The 22,448-nt window shown below is 44.7% G+C and overlaps 1 protein-coding gene across 2 annotated transcripts in view; it reads left to right on the top strand.

Moving 5' to 3' along the window:
* Usp43 (ubiquitin specific peptidase 43) overlaps positions 1–22,448 on the top strand; it is a 60,593-nt gene that overhangs the window by 22,978 nt on the left and 15,167 nt on the right. The window contains exons 5-13 of one of the 2 annotated variants that reach the window (XM_040748910.1): positions 1,322–1,457; positions 5,540–5,675; positions 7,255–7,387; positions 10,521–10,632; positions 14,636–14,739; positions 16,708–16,785; positions 17,531–17,657; positions 17,764–18,097; positions 20,948–21,106. In XM_040748910.1, coding sequence (XP_040604844.1) covers positions 1,322–1,457; positions 5,540–5,675; positions 7,255–7,387; positions 10,521–10,632; positions 14,636–14,739; positions 16,708–16,785; positions 17,531–17,657; positions 17,764–18,097; positions 20,948–21,106 — 1,319 coding nt within the window. Of the gene's footprint in view, positions 1–1,321; positions 1,458–5,539; positions 5,676–7,254; positions 7,388–10,520; positions 10,633–14,635; positions 14,740–16,707; positions 16,786–17,530; positions 17,658–17,763; positions 18,113–20,947; positions 21,107–22,448 lie in introns of both variants that reach the window. The other variant, XM_040748909.1, reaches the window with a different exon arrangement.

The following is a 22,448-nucleotide window of genomic DNA, read 5'->3' as shown; positions in this document are numbered from 1 at the left end:
AGGCATGGAGGGCGCCTCTTCAGCGAGCTGCTGTCATCTTCGGTGCCATCTCTCCTTTCCAGTCCTGAGGACATCTGCGTGTTTAGGGTTAGCAGAACACGGGACCTCTTCTCCAGGACCCACTTCCCTCTGCTTGGAACTGCTGTGCTGTCTGTGCCGCCAGCGCTGTAGCAGAACAGTCGTCTTAGACAGTAACATGGGTTATACCGCCATGGCAGCACCGGGAAAATGTAGGCCGTGACTGAGGACCCTTGGTAGCACAGTGGTTAACAGTGACCCAGAGACAGACTTCCCAGGTTCTCACCCCAGCTTGTGACTTGGCTAATTACTACAGCGCAGCAGTCTCCTCCAGGAGTGGCCTCTGGGAGCTGTGAGGGGAAGTGAAGGCAGAGGGACATTTTCACTGAGGAGAAAATCACCAATAGGGCTGATTTCTTCTAAAAGAAGCATTTTGGCTGTTTAGCTTTACAGAATACAGGGTTTTTTTTGTTTTTGTTTTTACGAGACAGGGTTTCTCTGTATTGTTTTGGAGGCTATCGGTCCAGCCTGGCCTCGAACTCACAGAGATCCACCTGCCTCTGTCTCCCGAGTGCTGGGATTAAAGGCGTGCGCCACCACCGCCCGGCCAGAATACAGGGTTTTGTTTGTTTGTTTGTTTGCTTTTCTCCTTCCTTCTTTCCTTCCTTCCTTCCTTCCTTCCTTCCTTCCTTCCTTCCTTCCTTCCTTCCTTCCTTCCTTCCTTTCTTTCTTTCTTTCTTTCTTTCTTTCTTTCTTTCTTTCTTTCTTTCTTTCTTTCTTTCTTTTGTGAGAGTTTCTTTGTGTAGCTTTGGTTGTCCTAGAACTAATTTTATAGACCAGTCTGACCTTGAACTCACAGAGATCCTCCTGCTTCTGCCTCCCAAGCCTTCTTGTTTTGTATTTTCGAGACAGGGTTTCTCTGTGGCTTTGGAGCCTGTCCTGGAACTAGCTCTTGTAGACCAGGCTGGCTTCGAACTCACAGAGATCTGCCTGCCTCTGCCTCCTGAGTGCTGGGATTAAAGGCGTGAGCCACCACCTCCCCGTGCCTTCTTGTTTTTTAATGCTTTCTGTTTAACTGTTAACAGTTGTAGGACCAGAGATCTGTGTGGTTTGATTTCTACTTGAATCTCTTATGTTCAATCCTTTGGAAAAGCAGTTTGGGAGATTTGACTCTCTTCTGCCCCCTACTGGAAGGGCACTTGAAGCACAGGGACCCAACTAGCAAATTATGTTTAAGGTCCCCGATGTTGGTGACCATTTCTGTCAGTCCTTTAAGGATTTTGGCTCCCTTTCTGTTTTTCAGATTCTTGAGTGTCACTTTGGTCTTCCCCTCTAAGAGCCAGCGGTTCCTGCGGATTGGCCTGGCTGTGCCCATCCTCAGCACTGTGGCGGCCTTGAGGAAGATGGTTGCTGAGGAAGGAGGAGTCCCCGCAGAGGAGGTATGCTGGAGCTGCTGGGCCTGGCCACTGAGAGACAGAATGCTGACTGGGCCAGCTGACCAGACTAATGTGTGATTCCCAGATGACTCCAGCATGACTCACTGGCTTCTGTTTGATTCGTTGTCCCCCGGGTGTTTGTGGTAACCCAGCCTTGACTTCTCCCTGCATTATTACTCAGGGTGACCACAAGGGAACACTTTGCCTTTCAGAAGGTGATGGTGATTGTGATCCAACAGCAGCTAACCAGTCATACTAAGTGCAAGACGTTGTCCTACGGATGTGCCCTCTCTCCCTCCCCAAGATAATTTCCCTACATGGTTCTGGCTAGCCTGATACTCTTATACATAGTTCAAAATGGCCTTAAGTTTGTAGTCACCCCCCCCCAGCCTTCCCAGTGTTGAGATTATAGGCTTACAGCACTGTGCTTAGCCAACTCCGTGAGCCAATGCTATCCACTTTTGTACAGAAGGCGCTACAAAGGTCTTCATCGTGGAACTGAGGGAAAAGGTTCAGAGGGGTTAAGGCCATATAAACAAGGAAGTGGTAAGTTGGGATCTGAATGCATGTGGTTTTATGCCCTTCCACTTCTGAGAATATCAGCCTGGTACGGAAGGAGGCTCAGAGCGATGCAGACACTGATCGTTTGTGACATGAGAGGAGATGGAGAAGGTAGACACAGAAACAAGAAACAAGGCAGTTTTGTCTTGTTTGTTTGAGACCACCTCTCTGTGTATGTAGCCTGAGCTGGCTTTGACTTCATGGTCCTCCTGTCTCTGCCTCATAAGTGCTGGGATGACAAGGCATGTGCCACTAAGCCTATCTTTGCTGTATTTATTTATTTTTGAGAGAGGGTTTCTCTCTGTAGCTTAGACTGGTCATGGAACTCACGATGAAGCCCAGGTTAGCCTCACACTCAATGGCAATTCTCTTCCCTCAGTCTCTCAAGTGCTGGGTTACATGTGTGAGCTGCTGGGTTACATGTGTGAGCCGCTGGGTTACATGTGTGAGCTGCTGGGTTACATGTGTGAGCCGCTGGGTTACATGTGTGAGCCGCTGGGTTACATGTGTGAGCCGCTGGGTTACATGTGTGAGCCGCTGGGTTACATGTGTGGGCTACTGGGTTACATGTGTGAGCCGCTGGGTTACATGTGTGAGCCGCTGGGTTACATGTGTGAGCTGCTGGGTTACATGTGTGAGCCGCTGGGTTACATGTGTGAGCCGCTGGGTTACATGTGTGAGCCGCTGGGTTACATGTGTGAGCTGCTGGATTACATGTGTGAGCTGCTGGGTTACATGTGTGAGCTGCTGGGTTACATGTGTGAGCCGCTGGGTTACATGTGTGAGCTGCTGGGTTACATGTGTGAGCCGCTGGGTTACATGTGTGGGCTGCTGGGTTACATGTGTGGGCTGCTGGGTTACATGTGTGAGCTGCCATGTTCTGCTTTATAAGGAGTCCTGGTGATGAACTAGCTTTACTGTGCCTGGAGGACCCCTGTGACATGGTGGGATAAAAATGAACCAATGACAAACAGTGTGACAAGATGAGAGAGTGCATGAGTTTCCTACCTTCTGTGACCAAATATGTGGCAAAAGGCAACTTCCAAAAGGAGGAATTTATTTCAGCTCACAGTTTGAGGGGTACAACCTGTCATGGCGGGGAAGGTGTGGTGACAGCAGTGTGAGGCAGCTGCTCGAACTTCTGTCTGCAGTCAGGAAGCAAAGAGAGAGAGAGAGACAGAGAGAGACAGACAGAGAGAGAGAGAGAGAGAGAGAGAGAGAGAGAGAGAGAGAGAGAGAGAGAGAGAGAGAGAGAGAGAGAGAGATCAGTAGTGTTGGCACTCAGCTTGCCCTCTTTACATTCAGTCTGGCCCTAGGCCACAGAATGGCACTGCTCATACTCATCGTGGGATTTTGTCTTCATTTAAATCTTTCTAGAAACACTTTCAGGTATGTTTCCATGGTGATCTTAAATCCAGGCAAGTTGACAGTTTAGACTAATGTCACAGAGGGGTTCTGAGTAAGGTTCTAGCTGTGACTCGGCTGCTCTCCAGCTCTCTGACATGGGACCTGCAAGTGGTTGATCAGCTTTCTGTTTCTTTAACTATAAAATAGAAAATTTATGCTTCCCAGATAACCTGGTAGAACCTTTTATTATTTATTTATTTATTTATATTTTTTTGGTTTTTGAGACAGGGTTTCTCTGTGTTGTTTTGGAGCCTGTCCTGGAACTCGATTTGTAGACCAGGCTGGCCTCAAACTCACAGAGATCCACCTGCCTCTGCCTCCGGAGTGCTGGGATTAAAGGGGTGTGCCACCAATGCCCGGCTCATGGTAGAACCTTTTAAAAACAAACAAAACATGTATAACCTTTTTGTTAAGTAATAATACAAACAACACAGTATACATACCCTAAGGTTGTGACTGTCTGTATATTTGTGTATCCACCCTGGTTACCAAGGTTTCCATTACTCCACTGGCTCCCTCCTACCCCTACCTGAGTAGTTCTTACCCCCGTCTCTACCTGTGTAGTATTGTTGTGAAACTCTCACAGGGGAAAAGTAATGCATAGTTTCCTTGTAAACTGTAAAGTGGGGCTAATGAGATGACTAGAGGATCATGGTGCTTACCACCAAGCCTGATGACCTGAGTTTGGTCCCTAGAGCCTACCTGGAAGAAGGAGAGGCCTGACTCTAGAAAGTTTCTTTCTGACTTCTAAACACATGCCAAAATTTGCACACACCAAGCCCCACCCTTGTAAAATAAATAATGTAAAATAAATAAATGTAAAAACAAGTGAACTCTTAAGTGTTCTAGGGAAGTGTGTGTGTGTGTGTGTGTGTGTCAGTAAAAGAGGGAGAGCATATTTGGAAGGACTGATACTAATGAAAAGATCCAAAGGGACAATCTGGTAGAGGCAGAGGTTGAGCAGCCACAGGACTGTCAGGAATGTGAGGCATCAGATGCATTTGTGAAAGGGATGGGACTCACATGGTGTCAGTACAGGATGGACAATCTGATTGGAGCTTATACATCCATCTGGATGTTTTGATTTCTTTGATTGGCATGTTTGTCTATGGGACTGGAGGTATTTGGCTGTATTTATTACATGTCTTGTGATTTGGGATACATATATTAATTTATTTTTTATTTACCAAAAGCCAGAATGAATAGCGAGCAAAGCCTAATGTTAAAACTCCTCAAAACAACACAAAGATTTTGGTGTGCTTCGATTACCTTAACACCTTTTGACTTAGAATTGCAGATAGTAGTCAGGTATTGGTGAGTCATGCCTATAATCCAGTATTTGAGAGGCTGAGGCAGGAGGATTGCTGTAGATTCCAGGCCAGGCCAGCCAGGGATAGGTACTCAGGACTTGTCTTGACTGACGCCCTCAAAAATAAATTATTATAGATAATAAGCTAGTAGTTGTTATTGTTCTATAACAGTTCTATAATATAATATTTTCCCCCTCCCCTACTTTAGTTAATTTGGTCTTATGGTTTGAATGGACAGTGAAGATTTAAACTTAATGTGTACTATTTTCTTTGATTCATTTCTTTTTTACAACTCAAATTCAGCTTTTTTTTTTAAGCTAGAAATATATCTTTTATAAGAGAACTTCCCAGCCAGTATGTCTCAAATGGGCTCTGTGCGATGTATATATTGAGGTGCTGAGTTGGTTTCTGGGGCAGTCAACTCTCTTTCCTGTAGTGTAAGACCATCTCCTTCCTCATGAATGTGTGTTTTAGGCATGACATTATGTGAGAAAAGTTAGTAACACCGTTTTGAGCCCTTCTTAATTGAACACTGTTGATGGAAAACACTTTTTACTTATCCAACATGTTTTTATTCTGCTTGTGCTGTGGTAGATTAGCTAGGTATAGAACTTTAGATGTTTTAAAAATTTTTTGTGTGGTTACTTGCAGGAGTCAGGTCTCTCTTTCCATCATGTGGCTTCCAAGGATCAAACAGTCTACCAGGCTTGGCAACAAGTACCTTTTCCCACTGAACTATCTGCTGGCCCTGTTTTTGAGTTCTTATCTGTTGGGTTCTTTTTGAGAAAACGATCCTTCTCATTTCAGGTGATCTTGGTTGAACTGTATCCCAATGGATTCCAGCGGTCATTCTTTGATGAAGAGGACCTGAATACCATTGCAGAGGGTGATAATGTGTATGCTTTCCAAGTCCCTCCCCTACCTGGTCCAGGGACACTGCCAGGTACAGCAGTGCCTTGAATAATTCATTTTGCATGAGTTATGGGTTTGAGAGGGTCTTCTCGGGGTGCTGAGGCTGCAAACCTTTAGCTTTAAGACTTCGAATGGTCAAAACAATACAGAGAAACCCTGTCTCGTAAAAACCAAAAAAAAAAAAAAAAAAAGACTTCGAATGGTTAGGCTTATTTCCTCTGTAATTTGATGTGTAGATGATGGATATTAAAATTAGAATTACCAGGAGGGCCACTTAAAGCAGACTTCTGGGCCCCTTACCCAGAGTTTCTGATTTAAAGACCTGAAGGAGAACTTGAGAATCTGCATGTCAATCATGCTTCCTGAAGATGCTAAATACACTGAGAATCATTGCTTAGCAGGAGGTGCTGGTATCCTCTTTGTTTCAGGCTGTTACCATTCACAGTCATTATCTGGAGTCAGATTTCTATTAGTTGATAGGCAAAGAGATTAAGACAGACAGACAGACAGACAGACAGACAGACAGACACACACACACACACACACACACACACACACACACACACACACACGCTGCTGATTCTGCTGTTAACAGTTCCTACTTCCTAATGCTCTAACTGGTGAATGTAGTCATTTTTTTTAGCTGTACATTAGTGTACATTTTAGCACAATTAGCCTGTTTAGAAGACCATGTTTAAAGACCCTGTTGCAGCATGCAGCAGCCCCCACTTACCTGCAGATTCCTCTTTTGAAGTTTCTGTTATCTACACACCCCCATGCTCTAAAAACATTAAAAGAAAAAATTTGGAAATATCCATTGCTAATGTGTGTGCTTGTTTTGAGGCACTGGGAAATCAGACCCAGGGATTCATGCATACTAGCCAAGTAGTTGCTCTACCTCTGAGCTATGCCCTAGCCTCACAATTGATAACCTTTATGTGAGTAACTTGTTATTATTCTATTTTATTATTATTCTCTTACTGCACCTAATTTACAAATGAACATTTATCATAGGTAAAAATGGTAGTAAAAACATAGTATTTGTAGGGTTGGTAACGTGAATGGCAACTGCCACACCTCAGATGAATTCTGTACTCTGAGCCCATGTCCTTAGGTAGCCTAGGCAGTGAACTGTGGGAAGCAGATGTTTTGATGTTCTCTGAGTCAACAGGAGAATTCTGGGCTGTGTAATCTGGAACAAAACACTGATTGACCTTGACTGTGCTACAGCCCAGGGAATAAATCCTAACTTCAAATTCAATCATGGGTAACAAATACTTTCCTTGACAAAAACAATCAGTATTTCAGAACTGTTTGGAACAAGAGGCTAGCCCAGGCCCTCTCTTTTGTCCCTGGTAGTGGATGTTCTAAGGTTCTGTTGGGTGAACACATAAAAGCAACCCAAGTAAATTTGGGGTTGCCTTTGCAAAATGCTAATTAAGCCCTGGCCCATCTTTTTAAAATCATTGGCTGACTACAACTACAAAATCATATTATATGTATATGAATTGTGTATGCCAGGTATCTGACCCAGTGCTGAGAGTCTCACCATCTCCCTTCAGAGTCCCCTGGTGTCTGAATCGATGCTCTGGTGTCATTCTCTCCTCCAGCTCATCCTTCTGGTCTGTCGGTGTCACCACGCTTGGCAGTCCATGACAGCCAGCGGTTCTCTAAGCCTCTCCATAGCGAGAGGGTGCTCATCCTCTTCTGTAACCTGGTGGGGTCAGGGCAGCGGGCAAGCAGGTATGTGAATCTCCTTCCTGTGTTCATGTGACAAGAGGGATTCGTGGTTCTGTATTTTGCACTCCCCCCTCCCTCCTTCTCTTTCTCTCTCCCTCTCTCCCTCCCTCTCTTTCTTCATCTCATATAGCCCAGGCTGGCCTTAAAGACTCTATATAACCAAGACTGGCTTAGAACTCCGGATCTTCATGTCTCTATCACTCCAGTGCTGGGATTACAGGGGTAGACTACCACATATGGCTCTGTCCTTGGATTCTATCTTGAATAATTTTAACTTGATAAAATAAGTATCTATTCCCAGCGTTAATAAAGTGGAAGATGAGAGTACAGTGCTCCTGAGCAAGACGATTCACTGTAATTGCCTTGAGCAGATGGCTGGCACCATCCTTAATTAAACATCAGAGGTTTCCTGTTAATTGCAGGAGCAATTGTGATTGCCCGCACCACTGCTACTTTATATTGTGTCATGTGGACTAGCAGCAGCCGCCCACTGTGGAAAACTGGCTACAAGAGGCAAGTAGGCATGGATGGCTGTGACCACCTGTAGTCTGTTGGTCAGGAGGCTGAGACAGGAGGATTGTGAGTGCAGCCTGGGCTATGTAGTAAGTTGCAGGTCAGCATGGGCTACGTAGTAGACACATCACTGAGGGAGAAAAAGGGTGGTTGAGTAAAGGAAATAAAAAAACCCTTTGTTTGTAGTTTGGTAGTCTTTCTAGAAGACATGAGCTGGAAAGTGATTTAAACTAATTAAAGGGTTCAGGAAAATGATTGGTTATATTATAAATATTAAAAAACAGAAAACTTTCTAATATAACCAGATAAAGTGTTTTAAAGGAAATCGTAACTGTTTGGGGTGATGGGTGTTACCCTGATTTGACCATTCTACAATGTATGCATGTATTGAAACACTGAATTGTGCTCTGACATGTACATATTTATCATCTTCCAATGAAAATGCAAATAAAATGTTTAAAGAATTCTGGGGGCTGGAGAGGTGGCTCACTGGTTAAGAGCGCTTACTTCTCTTGAAGAGGATCCGGTTTGGTTCCCAACATCCCATGGTGGCTCACAACCATTCATAACTCCACTTGAAGGGGATCTGAGTCTTCTGGCCTAAGTAGGCTCTAGGCAATGCATATTGGTGCACATACATACATCCAGGCGAAATACTCATGCACACAAAATAAGATAATAAATTCGAGAGACAGAGAATGAATGAATTCTGGTGTGGCTCAGTGATATAGCATGTGCTTAACATGTGCAAGGCCCTGGAATCAACCTCCAGCACTACATAAGTGATACAAAACAAAAACAAAGTGCAATTCTGACAAGATATATTTAGATTGGTAAAACAGCTCTAAAATTTATCTGGGATCCTAAGGTGGTACGAATAACCAGGAAATACTGGGGGAGGAGGGCAAGGAGATGGCAATACCCACAATGATGCTACTGGTACTTTTGGCATTTTGAGATTAGGGTCTTACTCTGCAGCCCAGGCAGGTCTGGAACTCCCTGTGTATGTAGCTCAGGCTGGCCTCAAACTCATGATCCTTCTGCCTCAGTCTCCTAGATCCTAAAATCATAGATGTATAGTGTGATATACAGTTCAATAAAGTTTTAATTGTTAAAATATTATAATATGGGTAAAAGAATATGAAAATAACAGAACCAAATAGGCCAAATTATATTCAGACATTTACTATTTGATAAAATGACATGTATTTCATAGTCCTAGGGATATATGCATTATCTAGTAATTAAGGCTGCACAAATCACTTCTTTTATTTTAAATCATTTTTTCCTCTTGCCATAAACTTGTACATATGAATTCCAAATTAATTAAAAAGATAACCACAGAAAAATTGCCATAAATTACTTGGAAAGCAGTGTAGGTGGGCATGCTGACACTCCCCTGACTGAGTTCCTTTCTCAGCAAAGCAAACCAAACAGAAAACCAACTTATAATATTTATGTCTTTGAGTAGAAGAGGCTCTTTCTTGAAACACATAAAATAAGGAACCACGAAGGAGGAGGCTTATGTTTCAAACAGATTTAACATTTTAATCTGAAACCAACTGTAAACTTAAACAATGAGGGAAAATACATATGCCTTGTGAGAGAGGTGAAGGCCTCACATACATCATAGAAAACCTAGCTCTCACTCAAATGAGGTAGTGTGTCTCATAAGTGAAATGAGTTCACGGTATATGCATAGGATAAAAGATTCAGTGGTGTTGGCAGTGAGGGAATTCTTATTTCAGTGGCAAGATTCTATTCCTAGCCCTTCAGATTGCTAAAGAAATCTGGTCTACTTGTTCTGAACAAGAATAAAGCAACTTATGGGACAAGATGATAAAACAAAACAAAAAACGCATCTCTTTATCCAGAGACTTGAGTAGAGGCACTTACTTCCCTAGTAAACTGATGTGGCTTTTCTGTAGGGCATTTTGGAAGTAAGTAGCATTGACTTTGCCTTTCTATTTATGGAACCTTCATCCTAGGAGAACAATTGGTCACATGTAGCTGAGAGTCTGTGCTTAAGATTATGTGTAATTCCTTTCATAAGCAGCATTGTTTAAACAATAACAGACTGGAAGCAACTCAAACTGCATTAACAACACAGGATAGGTTGAGGAGCTGATCCATCCATTCAGTGGCTGCACAGTGCCCTTCCCTATTCAGACAGGTCCCCTCATTGGTGTTCAGTTTTAACAATGTTGATTCAACAGTTTCACATTACCCAGTCATATTTTCCAACAGCCAGGATACCTGTGGCAGAGCAAGGGCCCATTGGTACATCCTGTACTCACTGCCAAGCCCACTGCTGGGCATTTAGTGGGTTGGGATATGGGAAACTGCTCAGAAATGAGAATATTCCTGAGATCTGACAGTGTATTATATGGATGTTTTGCTCTGGTTCCCTTACCCCCTTCCACTGCTCTCTGCTGTGGGAGCCTATCCCTTGGAACAGCTTACAAACAACTTATATGTGTAACATAAGCAACTGGCAACTCCATGTAGGGCTTGGCTCTTAACTGTTCACTAATCCATTGGAGAGAAACCAGAACGAATAAACATACATGACTCTTGTTGAATTTTCCTCTATAGAAATAAATTTATTTCCTTGGATTTTCAGGTTTGGGCCACCATTCCTGATACGGGAAGACAGAACCATCTCCTGGGCCCAGCTACAACAGTGTATTCTCAGCAAGGTTCGGTGCCTCATGAGGAGTGAGGCCCCTGCACAGGTCTGTGTGCATGAGCTCAAGAGTATGTGTGTGTGCGTGCACGTGTGTGCGCGTGTGTGCATGCATGTGTGTGTGTGTGTGATTTATGTGCAAAAAAAAAGTTACCATTTGATGACTGTAATGTTTTCACCTCTCACATTAGGAGACACCTTTCACAAGGACCACTGAAACAAAGAGTAGCATTTGTGTTATTCTCAACTTTGTGTTTTTATGTCTTTCATAGTTTTTGCTAGGGGTTGGCACATAGTAAGTTGTAGCTTATACATATAGATCAAAATTTGAAGGTACTTGATAAAATTTCCTTTCTCCTCTCCTCCCCCAACTTTCTCTCTTGAGACAAGGTCTTGCTCTGTAGTCTAGGCTGACCTTGAATTTGTGGCCTCAAATTACAGGCACGAGTTACCACACCTGGCTTGCGAAAGAATTCCTTTTTTGTTTGTTTTTATTTTGAAAGATTTCAATTACATGTATTTATTTACTTAATGTGCGCATTTGTGTGCATGTTCGTGCCATGGTGCACATGAGGATGTCAGAGGACACCTTTTGGGAGTTGGTTTTCTTCTACCGTGTGAGTCTGAAAGGTATGGACCTCAGGTTGTCAGGCTTGGCAGCAAGTGCCTTTGCCCATTGAGCCATCTTGCCAGCCCTTGAGATGTAATTTCTAAGGAAAATTAATGGTTGATGGTGATGATGTCCATAAGTGAAAATTAACTGAGTTTAAAAACTCAAGGAAAAATACTTTCTTGTCTTGTTCCAAGAATTTTTAGAAGCTAAAAACCCATTGACTTTCAGCACCCATATTGTTTGTGTCATGAACTGCTCTGGCAGGGAAGGTGTTGGAACTTTCAAGGTTGATCAGTAGCCTTGAGGATCTTGTTCCAGAAACTGTTTAATAAGAGCCCTTCAATGGGGTTATGCCAAAGTATTTTATAGATAATCTCTCACAATGGCTATTTCTTCCTATCAAAGACAGCCCTATATATTTGATTTAGGGTTTATACCAAAAAGCAACTTGTTAAGACCTCCACTGTGTTTGTCCAAACCTTCATGTCTAAAGGATTTTGTTCGATGTGCCGCAGAGCCTGAATTAGAAGCTAGCTTCTCCACAAGTAGGTCAGGCTCTCTAGTAATAGTGGTAGCTATCCCTCAGACTGTGTGCTAGGTACTATTGAAAGGGGACAAAACCACTTTCATGTGAGCATTTATTTCAGCTGCCTCCTTCTTCCCCAGCTGTCCTTGTTCCTTACCTGTCACGTGTATATACTTTTGCCTTTGTGTCCTTACAGTCTTTCAATGTTAGGAACTAATAAAGTAACCAGTGATGGTAGCCACTCCTGGCCCTGGATTCTTTTCCTTTTTGGTAAATGTGCAGTTGGGCATGATTTACTTTAGGAATCATGTGCTCAGAATGCTTACGAGGCTCTCAGGATAGCCCTTCCTCCTACTTAACCCATACTCCCTTTAAAATTTTATTACTTGTTTACTTATGTATATGTGTGTGCCTCTTTATCTGTATTATACCATATGTGTGCACTGCCTGGGGAGGCCAGAAGAGGGAGTCTTATTCCCTGAATTGGAGTTCCAGGTTGTTGTGAGCTGTCTCATGTGGGTGCTGGGAACTAAATCTGAATCCTGCAAGGGCAGCAAGTGCTCTTAATCACTGAACCATCTCTGCAGCCCAGCTTTAATGCTTTTAATACTGTATTAAAGATGGGTTCCACATAGCAATAATTTAAAGAGAATGTATTCAGAGTTCTCAAAACAGAGCTAAAGAGATTAAGCATACATACATTGAAGGCTCTAAAATGAATTTGCTTAGTCTAGAATAGAGGACAGGAAAGTGTTCCTTACAGAAATGAACTATTTGCTGGAGAGAATTAATTTGAGGATGCCCCAGTAACCTAAGGGCCTCTCTCAAGACCCCACCTCCTAATTTGTTGCCATATAGACCAAGTATTTGGTGAAAACCAACATGGGGGGGGGTCGGCCGGCCGGACAACTGAATGACATTCAAGCACAGTGACCCTCTATTGCATGCATGGTTCTAGCTTATCTCCTGCCCTGCCTGCCTGCCCTTGCCCATGGCTGCTGCCACAACCACAGGAGCCCCTCATAATTATCCCAATGTGTTTTGGGCTTTTTGGTCTTCTGAAGTGCTGGCCATTACTCTTGCCTGGACCTCTATAGCTCTCATCCTCTTCTCTTGCCAGAAAGAATCCAACCTTACCCATGATTTTAGGTAAAGATGTCTGCCATCAGCTTTAATTTAGAAGGAAATTTTAGTTTTTCTCTGATTGTAGCTGGGTTATTGAGTGACAGCTTTAAAAACTATATTTCCTTTATTTGAATGAAGACTGTGTTGATTTTGGGGGGGCAAAATATACAACTTAACCATTCATAAGTATATATTAATTGCATTTGCCATGCTATGTAACTATGTGTTCTTAGTTTTTAAAAAGAACCCTCCTACAAAAACTCTGTACCCATTTAATAGCAGAATACAATACCCTATTAGCTCCCCACTATCCTTTTATACCTGTGGCATATGCTAGATTTCCCTCCACCACCCAATGTGCCCTAGATAGACCCCAGGGCCTTGTACACGATGAAGCACTCTCAAGCTAGGAGGTCATTTAGGTTGAAGATAAGGTGATGAGTTGCTAACAAATAGGTGGTAGATTGTTTTTGCTTCTTGTTCTATTATGATTTGTGTGTGTGTCTGTCTGTGTGTACGCACCCTCGCCTGTATGTGTATGTGTATGCGTGTACACTCATCAGACCCAGAGCCTGTTTAGAATGTGTTCTCCACTAAACTACATCTCCATTCTACTCCTTCATTTTGTTTTGTTTTGTTTTGTTTTTTTGAGAAGGGTTTCTCTGTATTATTTTAGAGGCTGTCCTGGAACTCTCTTTGTAGACCAGGCTGGCCTCGAACTCACAGAGATCTGCCTGCCTCTGCCTCCCGAGTGCTGGGATTAAAGGCATGTGCCACCAACACCTGGCTCCACTCCTTCATTTTTAAGCCTGGGTGAAATTGAGTTGTGCCTATCTGCATTTCATTTTCCATTTATCTGTTACCAATATGTGAGCTGTTCCCATCTTTTGACTATAGGGAACAATGTTGTGACCATGAGTGTGCAAACATCTCTTGGAGCCCCCTGATTATAGTGGTTTTAGGAGTGTGGTTAATGACTGAGATAGTAGCTGTGGGTACAACCTTATGAGAAACTCGTAGTTGATTGCACTGTTTTATATTCTCACCAGTCATGAATGTGGGTTCCGATTTCTCCCAGATCCTCCCCGACACCTACTTCTTTCCCCTTTTAAAATTAGAATATAGTTAGAAATATAGTTGTTATGGTGGGATGAAATAACATGTCACTGTGGTCTTGGTTCATTGGTTCACATTAACTGTCACAAATTACAGTAACTGTCTTCTGTGGTGCTTTTGTTATATGCGTACATTTGGAGAAGCAGGTCCTCTGGTCACTTTTGAATTGGGTTATTTGTTCTACTGACTTTTTTGAGGCATCTATAATGTAAGCATATCTCTGTAAGGCTTGCTTCAATTTCAGAAATGCTAGAGTATCATAGCATGTGTGTATGAACTTGTTGTTATACAACTGTCTCATCGTGGTGATGATAATCATGTCCATAATGAAGATTGAACTACTCACCACTAATTAATTACAAATAGATTTTACTTTCCATTTACTGTATCAGTATCTGCTCCAGTTAAACACTTGTTTTTATGTGTGCTGTGCTCATTGTGTGAGGGGTTGCATTCAGTATAGCAAGCATGGCATTTGATCACTATATTAATAGGTCAAATCTCCAAACAATGAAGCCTTTGTAGCTGTCCATTTTAAATACCAGCTATTAAGAGAATATCCAAAATACTACAGGGGGAAAAAGTGCTTGCACTTTTGATTCATTTATGCGTCACAGAGTCAATTGCTCAGCATAGGGACTATGTGATGAACCTCTGGTTTTGTCATGGCAGGACCTGGGGACTCTGTTCTCCATCCGAGTTGTGGGGCTCTCCTTGGCCTGCAGCTACTTATCGCCACAGGACAGCCGGCCCCTCTGTCACTGGGCAGTTGACAGGTAAGGGAAGGGATGGCTTGTGCTCTTACTGAGCTCGGCTTACCAAAGAAGACTACAGAACGATAAAATTATTGCTAATACTAGCCATTCTTTGCAGCTCCTCTCTAGTACAGCTACTTTGTTGGGTCCTTAGACACATTTTGCTCTTTTTTTTTAAATCCTGTGTCCAAGAATGGCCATTTCAAAGATGAGGTAGCAATGATATTACCAGAGATCAGCTTGCTCAGACTTACACAGCTGGTGAGTGGAGAAGCCAGAGTCTGCACCCAGATTGGTCTAACAGATGCACTGTAATCATGTGGTTAGGTCATGCAACAGACCCCAGTGAAAATGAGTGTCCCCTTTGAGGTGGGTGAAAATGCTATAGCCCGATCATCATAAACTGCAAAAGGTTGTGGACTATGGCTCAGGGCTAAAGCCACTGTGACAGACTCTCACATAGCTTTGACTTCATGATGCTCCACATATCCCTTCAATAGCTTGTCACAGTGCAGCCTCGTCTAAACTTCCTCAGGGCTGACACAATATCTATGGGATGATCTTGCTCTCTGCATCAGGAATCTGATACCTTTGTCGATAGTCTCATAAAGCACAGTCCACTGTAAGGGTCTCTGGTTTCCTGACTTGGTCAGATTGAGGTGCTGAGTCTAGAATGTAGAGGTAGACCAGAAGGATCCCCAGAATACCCTATTTATACGCTCCTTAGCTGGTAAGTTAGGGAGAGGAGAGTCATCCATGTTTGGTCTGACAGGGAAAGGAAACACTGGGGAAGAAGGGCCCCAAGTGGCATTTGGTGTTGGAGGTGACAGTTATATTCCTCAATGTGTGCTCTACAGGCTAGAACCAGCCTATAGCCAGTTGTTACCAGGCCATGACAGGAACTTGAGAGGAAGCCATTAAGTACATGAAAGCAGTGGGACAAAGTAAGGCAAAAATAAATTGAAAATAAGGACTGGAAGTTGTAGTTTGCATGTACACTCTTTATCGAGTATGTGCAGTCTCATTCACTTTGTGTCTTCTGTGAGCCCGGAACTTTCTAATGAAACATTTTGGTGACAGTCTTGTCACAAATCCTAAACAATATTTTGGGTGTGAACTTGGCAACTACTTGTGCCTGCTCTTCTTGATTCAGAGTAAAATTTCCATACCCTCCACTTTCTTCCTTCATTTCTCCTGCTTTTTCTGAAATGGGTGGAACCGCAGAAGGTGGGAGGGGCTGTAGTTTGACTCACTAAGATTTTTGACACATTGGCGGGTTTGGAAGTCTTTGGGTGGGATGGGTGGGTTTGTAGGGGTCCTTCTGCATTGTGGGGGGGGTTAGTTCTCCTGGGGCGCCATCAATACTGGCTTTTTGTGTGAAATGCTCATTTGGGTGGTCATCTGACTTGACAGGAAGACCTTGAGGGAAGGACATTTTTACTCTGTCTCATGGTTTCAGTCCATCATGGCCAGCTCTGTTCTGGGGCCTGTGGTGAGGCTGAGCATTGTATACTTGAGGGGCTTCTTTACCTCATGTTTGTCAAGAAACAGAGAGCGCTACAGGAAAAAATTAGAGATGAGATACTCACAGTGACCCACCCATAGTGACCTATTCCAGCTAAGCTTCTCTTTTAAAGAATAATGTCACCAGCTGCGAGAGAGACATTTCATATTCAAATCTTGGCCTTGTGTGACTGCCCTGTAGACACTGAAAAGGTAGCTGGGCCTTCGGTGGAACAGTAAATTGTGTCCCAGTAGCTAGAAAGACACAACACCTACCTAGAACTCCCAACTCCCAAAAGTATCAGTAGTGGGCATTAAGGGGTAGGCAAAGAGCTAAGTTTTCCAGCAGTGTGTTTTTTTAGTCAGTCTGGGGTATTTTTGTCTGGAACATTTCTCCTGGGAGGAGAGCAGAAACCAATTGCTGAGCCCTGAGAACTGTGGGAAGGAAGCTCTGTTTTCTGACAGGTTTCCTCATTCTCTCCTCAGGGCTTTGCACCTCAGGAGGCCAGGAGGCCCTCCTCATGTCAAGTTGGCTGTGGAGTGGGATAGCTCTGTCACGGAGCGGTGAGTTAATGGAATTTTACTCCTACAGAGCTGAGCTAGGGCATGCCTCTGCCCACAAACCTTTCCTGGACACAGTTTCCCCTATGGAAGATCCTGCATTCACACCTTTAATATGATGGATCCCATTCCTCTGAGAGAGCTTAGAACCACTACATAAATGACCACGATGGGCATGGTGATCGTGATTGGGGTCAGTGGGGTGTTAGGAGTGGTAAATGCTCATGTAACCCTCAGCCTGGGCCATGCACTGCTCAGAAGAACTCGTATTTCCTATGAGCTATTGGTTTCATCTTCATAACACTCTGTGTGGGAGGGCTATGAATTTATCATTGCCATTGCCCAGAGGTTGAAACTGAGATGCACAGAGGTTTACTGATACGTAAGTCACATGGCTCTTACACACAGAGCTGGGATTTGAACCCAGGCTGGCTGACTTGAATCTAGGCTCTTCACTCTACTTGACTGTCTCACAATTCCTCAGCCTGTCAGCCGGACTCTGTAAGAGGACATGTTTCAATCTGTCAAGTACTTAGTATCTTGGTGCTTAGTTGGTTAAGCCCAGGACTTGGTATTTTGAGGAGCTGGTGGGGGAGACAGGAGATTCTCCAAGAGTGAGTTGTAAAGTCAGGGGTACAGAGGTTTCAGGAACCCACAGAAAGGATAACTGCCTGTTTCAGTGCCCTGCCCAGGTTTTCTGTGTTAGATCCTTCAAGCTCTGAATGCTGTGCCCTCTCCTTCCATCCAGTCTATTTGGGAGCCTCCAGGAGGAGCGGGTCCAGGACGCAGACAGTGTGTGGCGGCAGCAGCAGGCACACCAGCAGCCCAACTGTACCCTGGACGAATGTTTTCAGTCCTATACCAAGGAGGAGCAGGTCCCACCCTGGATTCCACTGCCTGGTTGGGAGGGGGGCTGACTGCTTTGTGCTGGGTTGGTTGTGCACTATGATGGCCTTACAGGCCTGATGGCTTCCTTTCCAGCTGGCCCAGGATGATGCGTGGAAGTGCCCTCACTGCCAAGTCCTGCAGCAGGGTGTGGTAAAGCTGAGTTTGTGGACGCTGCCAGACATCCTGATCATCCACCTGAAACGGTTCTGTCAGGTGGGGGAGAGGAGGAACAAGCTCTCCACACTGGTGAAGTTCCCACTGTCTGGTCTCAACATGGCTCCCCATGTAGCCCGGAGGAGTACCAACTCCAAGGCAGGGCCTGGCCCCTGGTCCTCCTGGAAGCAGCCGATCTGCCTCCCCACCACCTACCCAATGGACTTCCTCTACGACTTGTATGCTGTCTGCAACCACCATGGCAGTCTGCAAGGTGGGCATTACACAGGTGAGCCTTGCCATGCCTCTCTGTGTGCAACAGCCGTAGCCACGTGACTTGGCTGCAGCCAGAGCCTCACAATGTCCCCAGAATTGGTGCTTCTTGAAGGTTCTCCCCATTCACCGTGGTTGGTTTGTCACCCACCGCACAGGGAAGGGGGGAAGAGACAGTGCCCAGTCCTCTGGGAAGCTGGTGTTGACTTTGGATGATGGTTGCCCTGAGATGTTGGTAACTACTTGTATTTTCAGGCACATTAAATGTGGGAGAGTAAGTTCCAGAACCAAGATGTGCTGTGTGCTTTCATTTATGATTCAGCACAGAGAGTCTTACCAGGTTTTGTGTCCACTTACTCTGTGGGGTACTTTTAAGTTCTAGACATCCAGGGAGGGAATTTAGAAGCAGTAGACAGAGAGAAACACTTCTCTCAGTGGCTTAAAGTTGTCCCTGTAAATATTCTCAGAGTTAGCATGACTGACTACTTCTTGATCAGTGTCATCGTCGATCTATTCCTTCTTGGAGGTCACAGCTGTAGGAGAGCGGCTGGCAGCAGCAGCAATTCAGTGTCTAGTGGGTGCCCTGTTGTGGAGACTGATCCCTGTGAGCCCCATGAGAGGTGTGGGATGTGCTCTCTGATGACATGCGCACTGCTGGCACAGTGTCCACAGAGAGAAACAAGGGCCTTGTGGGTGGACAGAGAAGGGTTGAAGGATGGCTCTTGGCTGATCATATGAAGGCTCTCGTGGGTTCCAGGTGACTCTTGTGCTGCTCTGCTCTGCCGCCCCACCCATTCTTCACAGCTGTCCTGCACCAGGTGAGCGGGGCACCAGTTTCAGTCGAGAGGACCCTGTGCAGTCAGATCCCCAGTCTTTTTCCTCTGGGCTAAAAACAGTAGGAGAGCTCACCACAGCCTGCAGAGACACCTTTGGAATTTTGCCAGTCAAATGAGGGGATGCCGTTCCAGCTCTAGCCTCTTCCCTATTGAAGAGCTTTGTGCACCTGTCTGTGAATGTTCTGCTCATGTCCTAGATTGTTTCCCACATGGCTGTTCTTAGTCTCTCTGTAGCATCTGTCTTGCAGAAAGCTTATATTTTGTTATCCCAGGTTGCCAAATGGCTAATCATTTTTTTTTTTCTGGCTTCTTGACTTTGAGGTGTGGCTAGAAAGCCTTTTTTTTTTTTTTTTTTTTTTTTGGTTTTTCAAGACAGGGTTTCTCTGTATTGTTTTGGAGGCTGTCCTGGAACTCTCTCTGCAGACCAGGCTGGCCTCGAACTCATAGAGATCTGCCTGTCTCTGCCTCCCAAGTGCTGGGATTAAAGACATGAGCCACCAACGCCCGGCTAGAAAGCCCTTTTCATTGTGGAGCTATGAAGTGTTTTTTTGTAGGTTGTCTTCCAGTGCTTTTGAGGTTTTTTATTTTCACATTTAAGTCTGTGATCTGAAGTTTCTTGATGTCCTGGACACCCCTGTATACCAATTGCTTCAAGACCATTACTAATCAAAAGGTCTACTTAGTTTGGTGTTGCTACACTTTTGTGTTTGGTTCTATTTCTGGTCTTTGGCCTTTCCTCCTCTTATTGCCCAAATATTCCAACCTGTGGATGCTTCCTTGGCCTCCTCATGACTGGCCCCACCCTGAAGCCAATTGGAGGCCATAGCCATCATGCAGATCATCATCATAAACGAAGACACTTTGGATCACCCAAGAGTTTCAGGGACCATTTTACTGTGTCACAGTAACCAGCTCCAGGTCTTAGGCTGGGGAGCAAAAACATCACCTAGTGTGCTTTTCAAAATGTCTGTGATGTGGAGACTGGTAGAAAAGAGCTGCAGTGAGGAAGAGTTTCAGTCAGAGGTGGTTTCTGAGCCTCTGGCGAGAGTTTGCACTGACATTGACAAAGTGTTCTAGACGTATTCTGAGAGTATCATTAGTAAGAGTGGCTCTTGGATGGGGTGTGGCAAGAGGGAAAAGAAGAACAAAGGTAAACTCCTGGGTGTTGAGGGGGGTGAGGGCAGAGGTCAGCAAACCTGTCCAGCCCAGGGTCTGGGTTTGTGAAATCTAAAAGGTTGCCTCCCTCCCTCCCTCCCTCCCTCCCTCCCTCCCTCCCTCCCTCCCTCCCTCCCTCCCTCCCTCCCTCCCTCCCTCCCTCCCTCCCTCCCCTTTTTCCTTCCTTTTCCCTTTTTCTTCTTCCTAACCTTCCTTTCTCTTTCTTTCCTTCTTTCTTTCTCTTTCTTTCTTTCTTTCTTTCTTTCTTTCTTTCTTTCTTTCTTTCTTCATTTCTCCCTTTCTCCCCCCCCCCACCCCTTCATTAACATTTTAAAGGTGGCAACAAGAAGAGTAAGACATAGATGTGGTCATGTGTGTCCTGTGAGCTTCAGGACCAGTGGTTTGGGTGCTGCACACTGCTTGGAGGGTCAGGTGCAGGGTATCTGTAGCTGGTTGGAGGTAGTCAGAATCACGTTCATCTTTCTATGTTGGCCTCCAGTCCTTAGGAAGGAAAAGGTATACCAGAGTCCCAATCAGGAGTCTCATTTTCTTGTCCATGGTCATTTAGAGGTGGGTGAATGGTGGGTTACATTACTTCCTAGCCTGTAATGTGAGGCTCTGTGTTGGGGTGACTGTGCCTGATGACAGTGCGAACACTCACTTTCCAGTGAACACTCCTGAGTAAGATCCTACTAGTTGTGAAACTGTTGTCTTCTCCTGGTTTCACAGAAATCAGTTCTAGCTAAAATTGGGCTTTTTGTCATCCTGCTCTAAGCATGCCCATTTTTGAGTTCTGATCATGGGATCATCTTCATGCCTTGGGGCACTAAGCATTGAACTTGGGGTTTGAACCTTTACAGCCTATTGCCGGAACTCCCTGGACGGCCAGTGGTACAGCTATGATGATAGCACGGTGGAGCCCCTGCGAGAGGATGAGGTCAACACCAGGGGAGCCTACATCCTGTTCTATCAGAAGCGGAACAGCATCCCTCCCTGGTCAGCCAGCAGCTCCATGAGAGGTGTGTGCCACAGCTCAGGGGGTCATGGGGTTTGGAGGTCACCTAGAGAGTTGAAATGTGGGATGGAGAGATGGGTAGGTGATTAAGAGCACTGGCTGCTCTTCCAGAGGACCTAGGTTCAGTTTCCAGCAACCACATGACAGCTCACAACTGCCTGTAACTCCAGTTCCAGGGGATCTGATACCTTCACACAGACAAATGTGTACATAAGAGAGAGAGAGAGAGAGAGAGAGAGAGACAGAGACAGAGACAGAGACAGACAGACAGTTGAAATGTATTGTGTCCATGAGATGGCTCAGTTGTAAGGATGCTTGCCACCAAGCCTTGGCAACTTGAGTTTGATCATTGGAACCTATTCCAGCAAGTTTTCCTCTGACCTCTACACATGTGCTATGGCACACATGTACACAGGTGTACTCTCTCTGTGTGTGTGTGTGTGTCTAAGTGGCTTTTTTTTTTTAAGGAGTTAGAATGCTCACTTGAGCATCTAGGAAGGTGGGCAAGGACCAAAACAGGAAACTCTGTCGGCCAGTGTGAGAATAGGAGCTCTCTATTCCCACAGCCCATATCAAGAAATGGGGAGCCGGGTGGAGATGGCACACATCTTCAATCCCAGCACTTGGGAGGCAGAGGCAAGTGAATTTCTGTGAGTTCAAGGCCAGCCTGGTCTACAAAGCAAGTTTCAGAACAGCTAAGACTGTTAAAACAGAAAAAACTCTGTTTCAGAAAGAAAAGAGAAAAAAAGGAAAAAGAAAGAAAGAAAGAAATGGGAAAAGAGTACTTTAAAAAATATCTGGGGCAGCTGATGCATGTGGAAGTCTCATACTGAGCCGCATGTGATGAGGTGTGGGCCATGTAAACCTGTGTTACTACTGGTAGAAAGAGAGAGGCAGGTAAAAGCACAGGGCCTTTATAGAAAATGTACCTGCCTAGTGGCTCCCCAGTATTTGATTTATGAGCCTCCAAATTGTTTGGAAGTACAGGGGGAAATTGTGTAACACTTTTATGTGATTTGTCCCACACTACAAAATAGCCATCTTTATTTTTGGGACAAAAGAGCATTACAGAAATTCATCAGTTCTGGAGAGATGACCCCAGGGGTAAGAGCACTTGCTGTGTAAGCATGAGGAGTGGTTTTATAAAAGGAGGCCAGGCGTGCCTACATATCTTCGTCCGGTCCTAGCACTGTCAGCAGTGGAGAGAGGAGGAGCCAGTCTAGCTCCAGGCTCACTAATTCACTCTATTCAAAGGAATAGGGAGGAGAGTGATGGGTCAGGGTACCCAGTGGCTTCCTCTGGAGGAGAGTGATGGATCAGGGCACCCAGTGGCTTCCTCTGGAGGA

Source organism: Mesocricetus auratus, unplaced genomic scaffold, assembly GCF_017639785.1.
Source record: "Mesocricetus auratus isolate SY011 unplaced genomic scaffold, BCM_Maur_2.0 Super-Scaffold_100007, whole genome shotgun sequence".
In the NCBI taxonomy this organism is placed as follows: Eukaryota; Metazoa; Chordata; class Mammalia; order Rodentia; family Cricetidae; genus Mesocricetus; species Mesocricetus auratus.
This window is presented reverse-complemented; position numbering and strand designations above follow the sequence as displayed.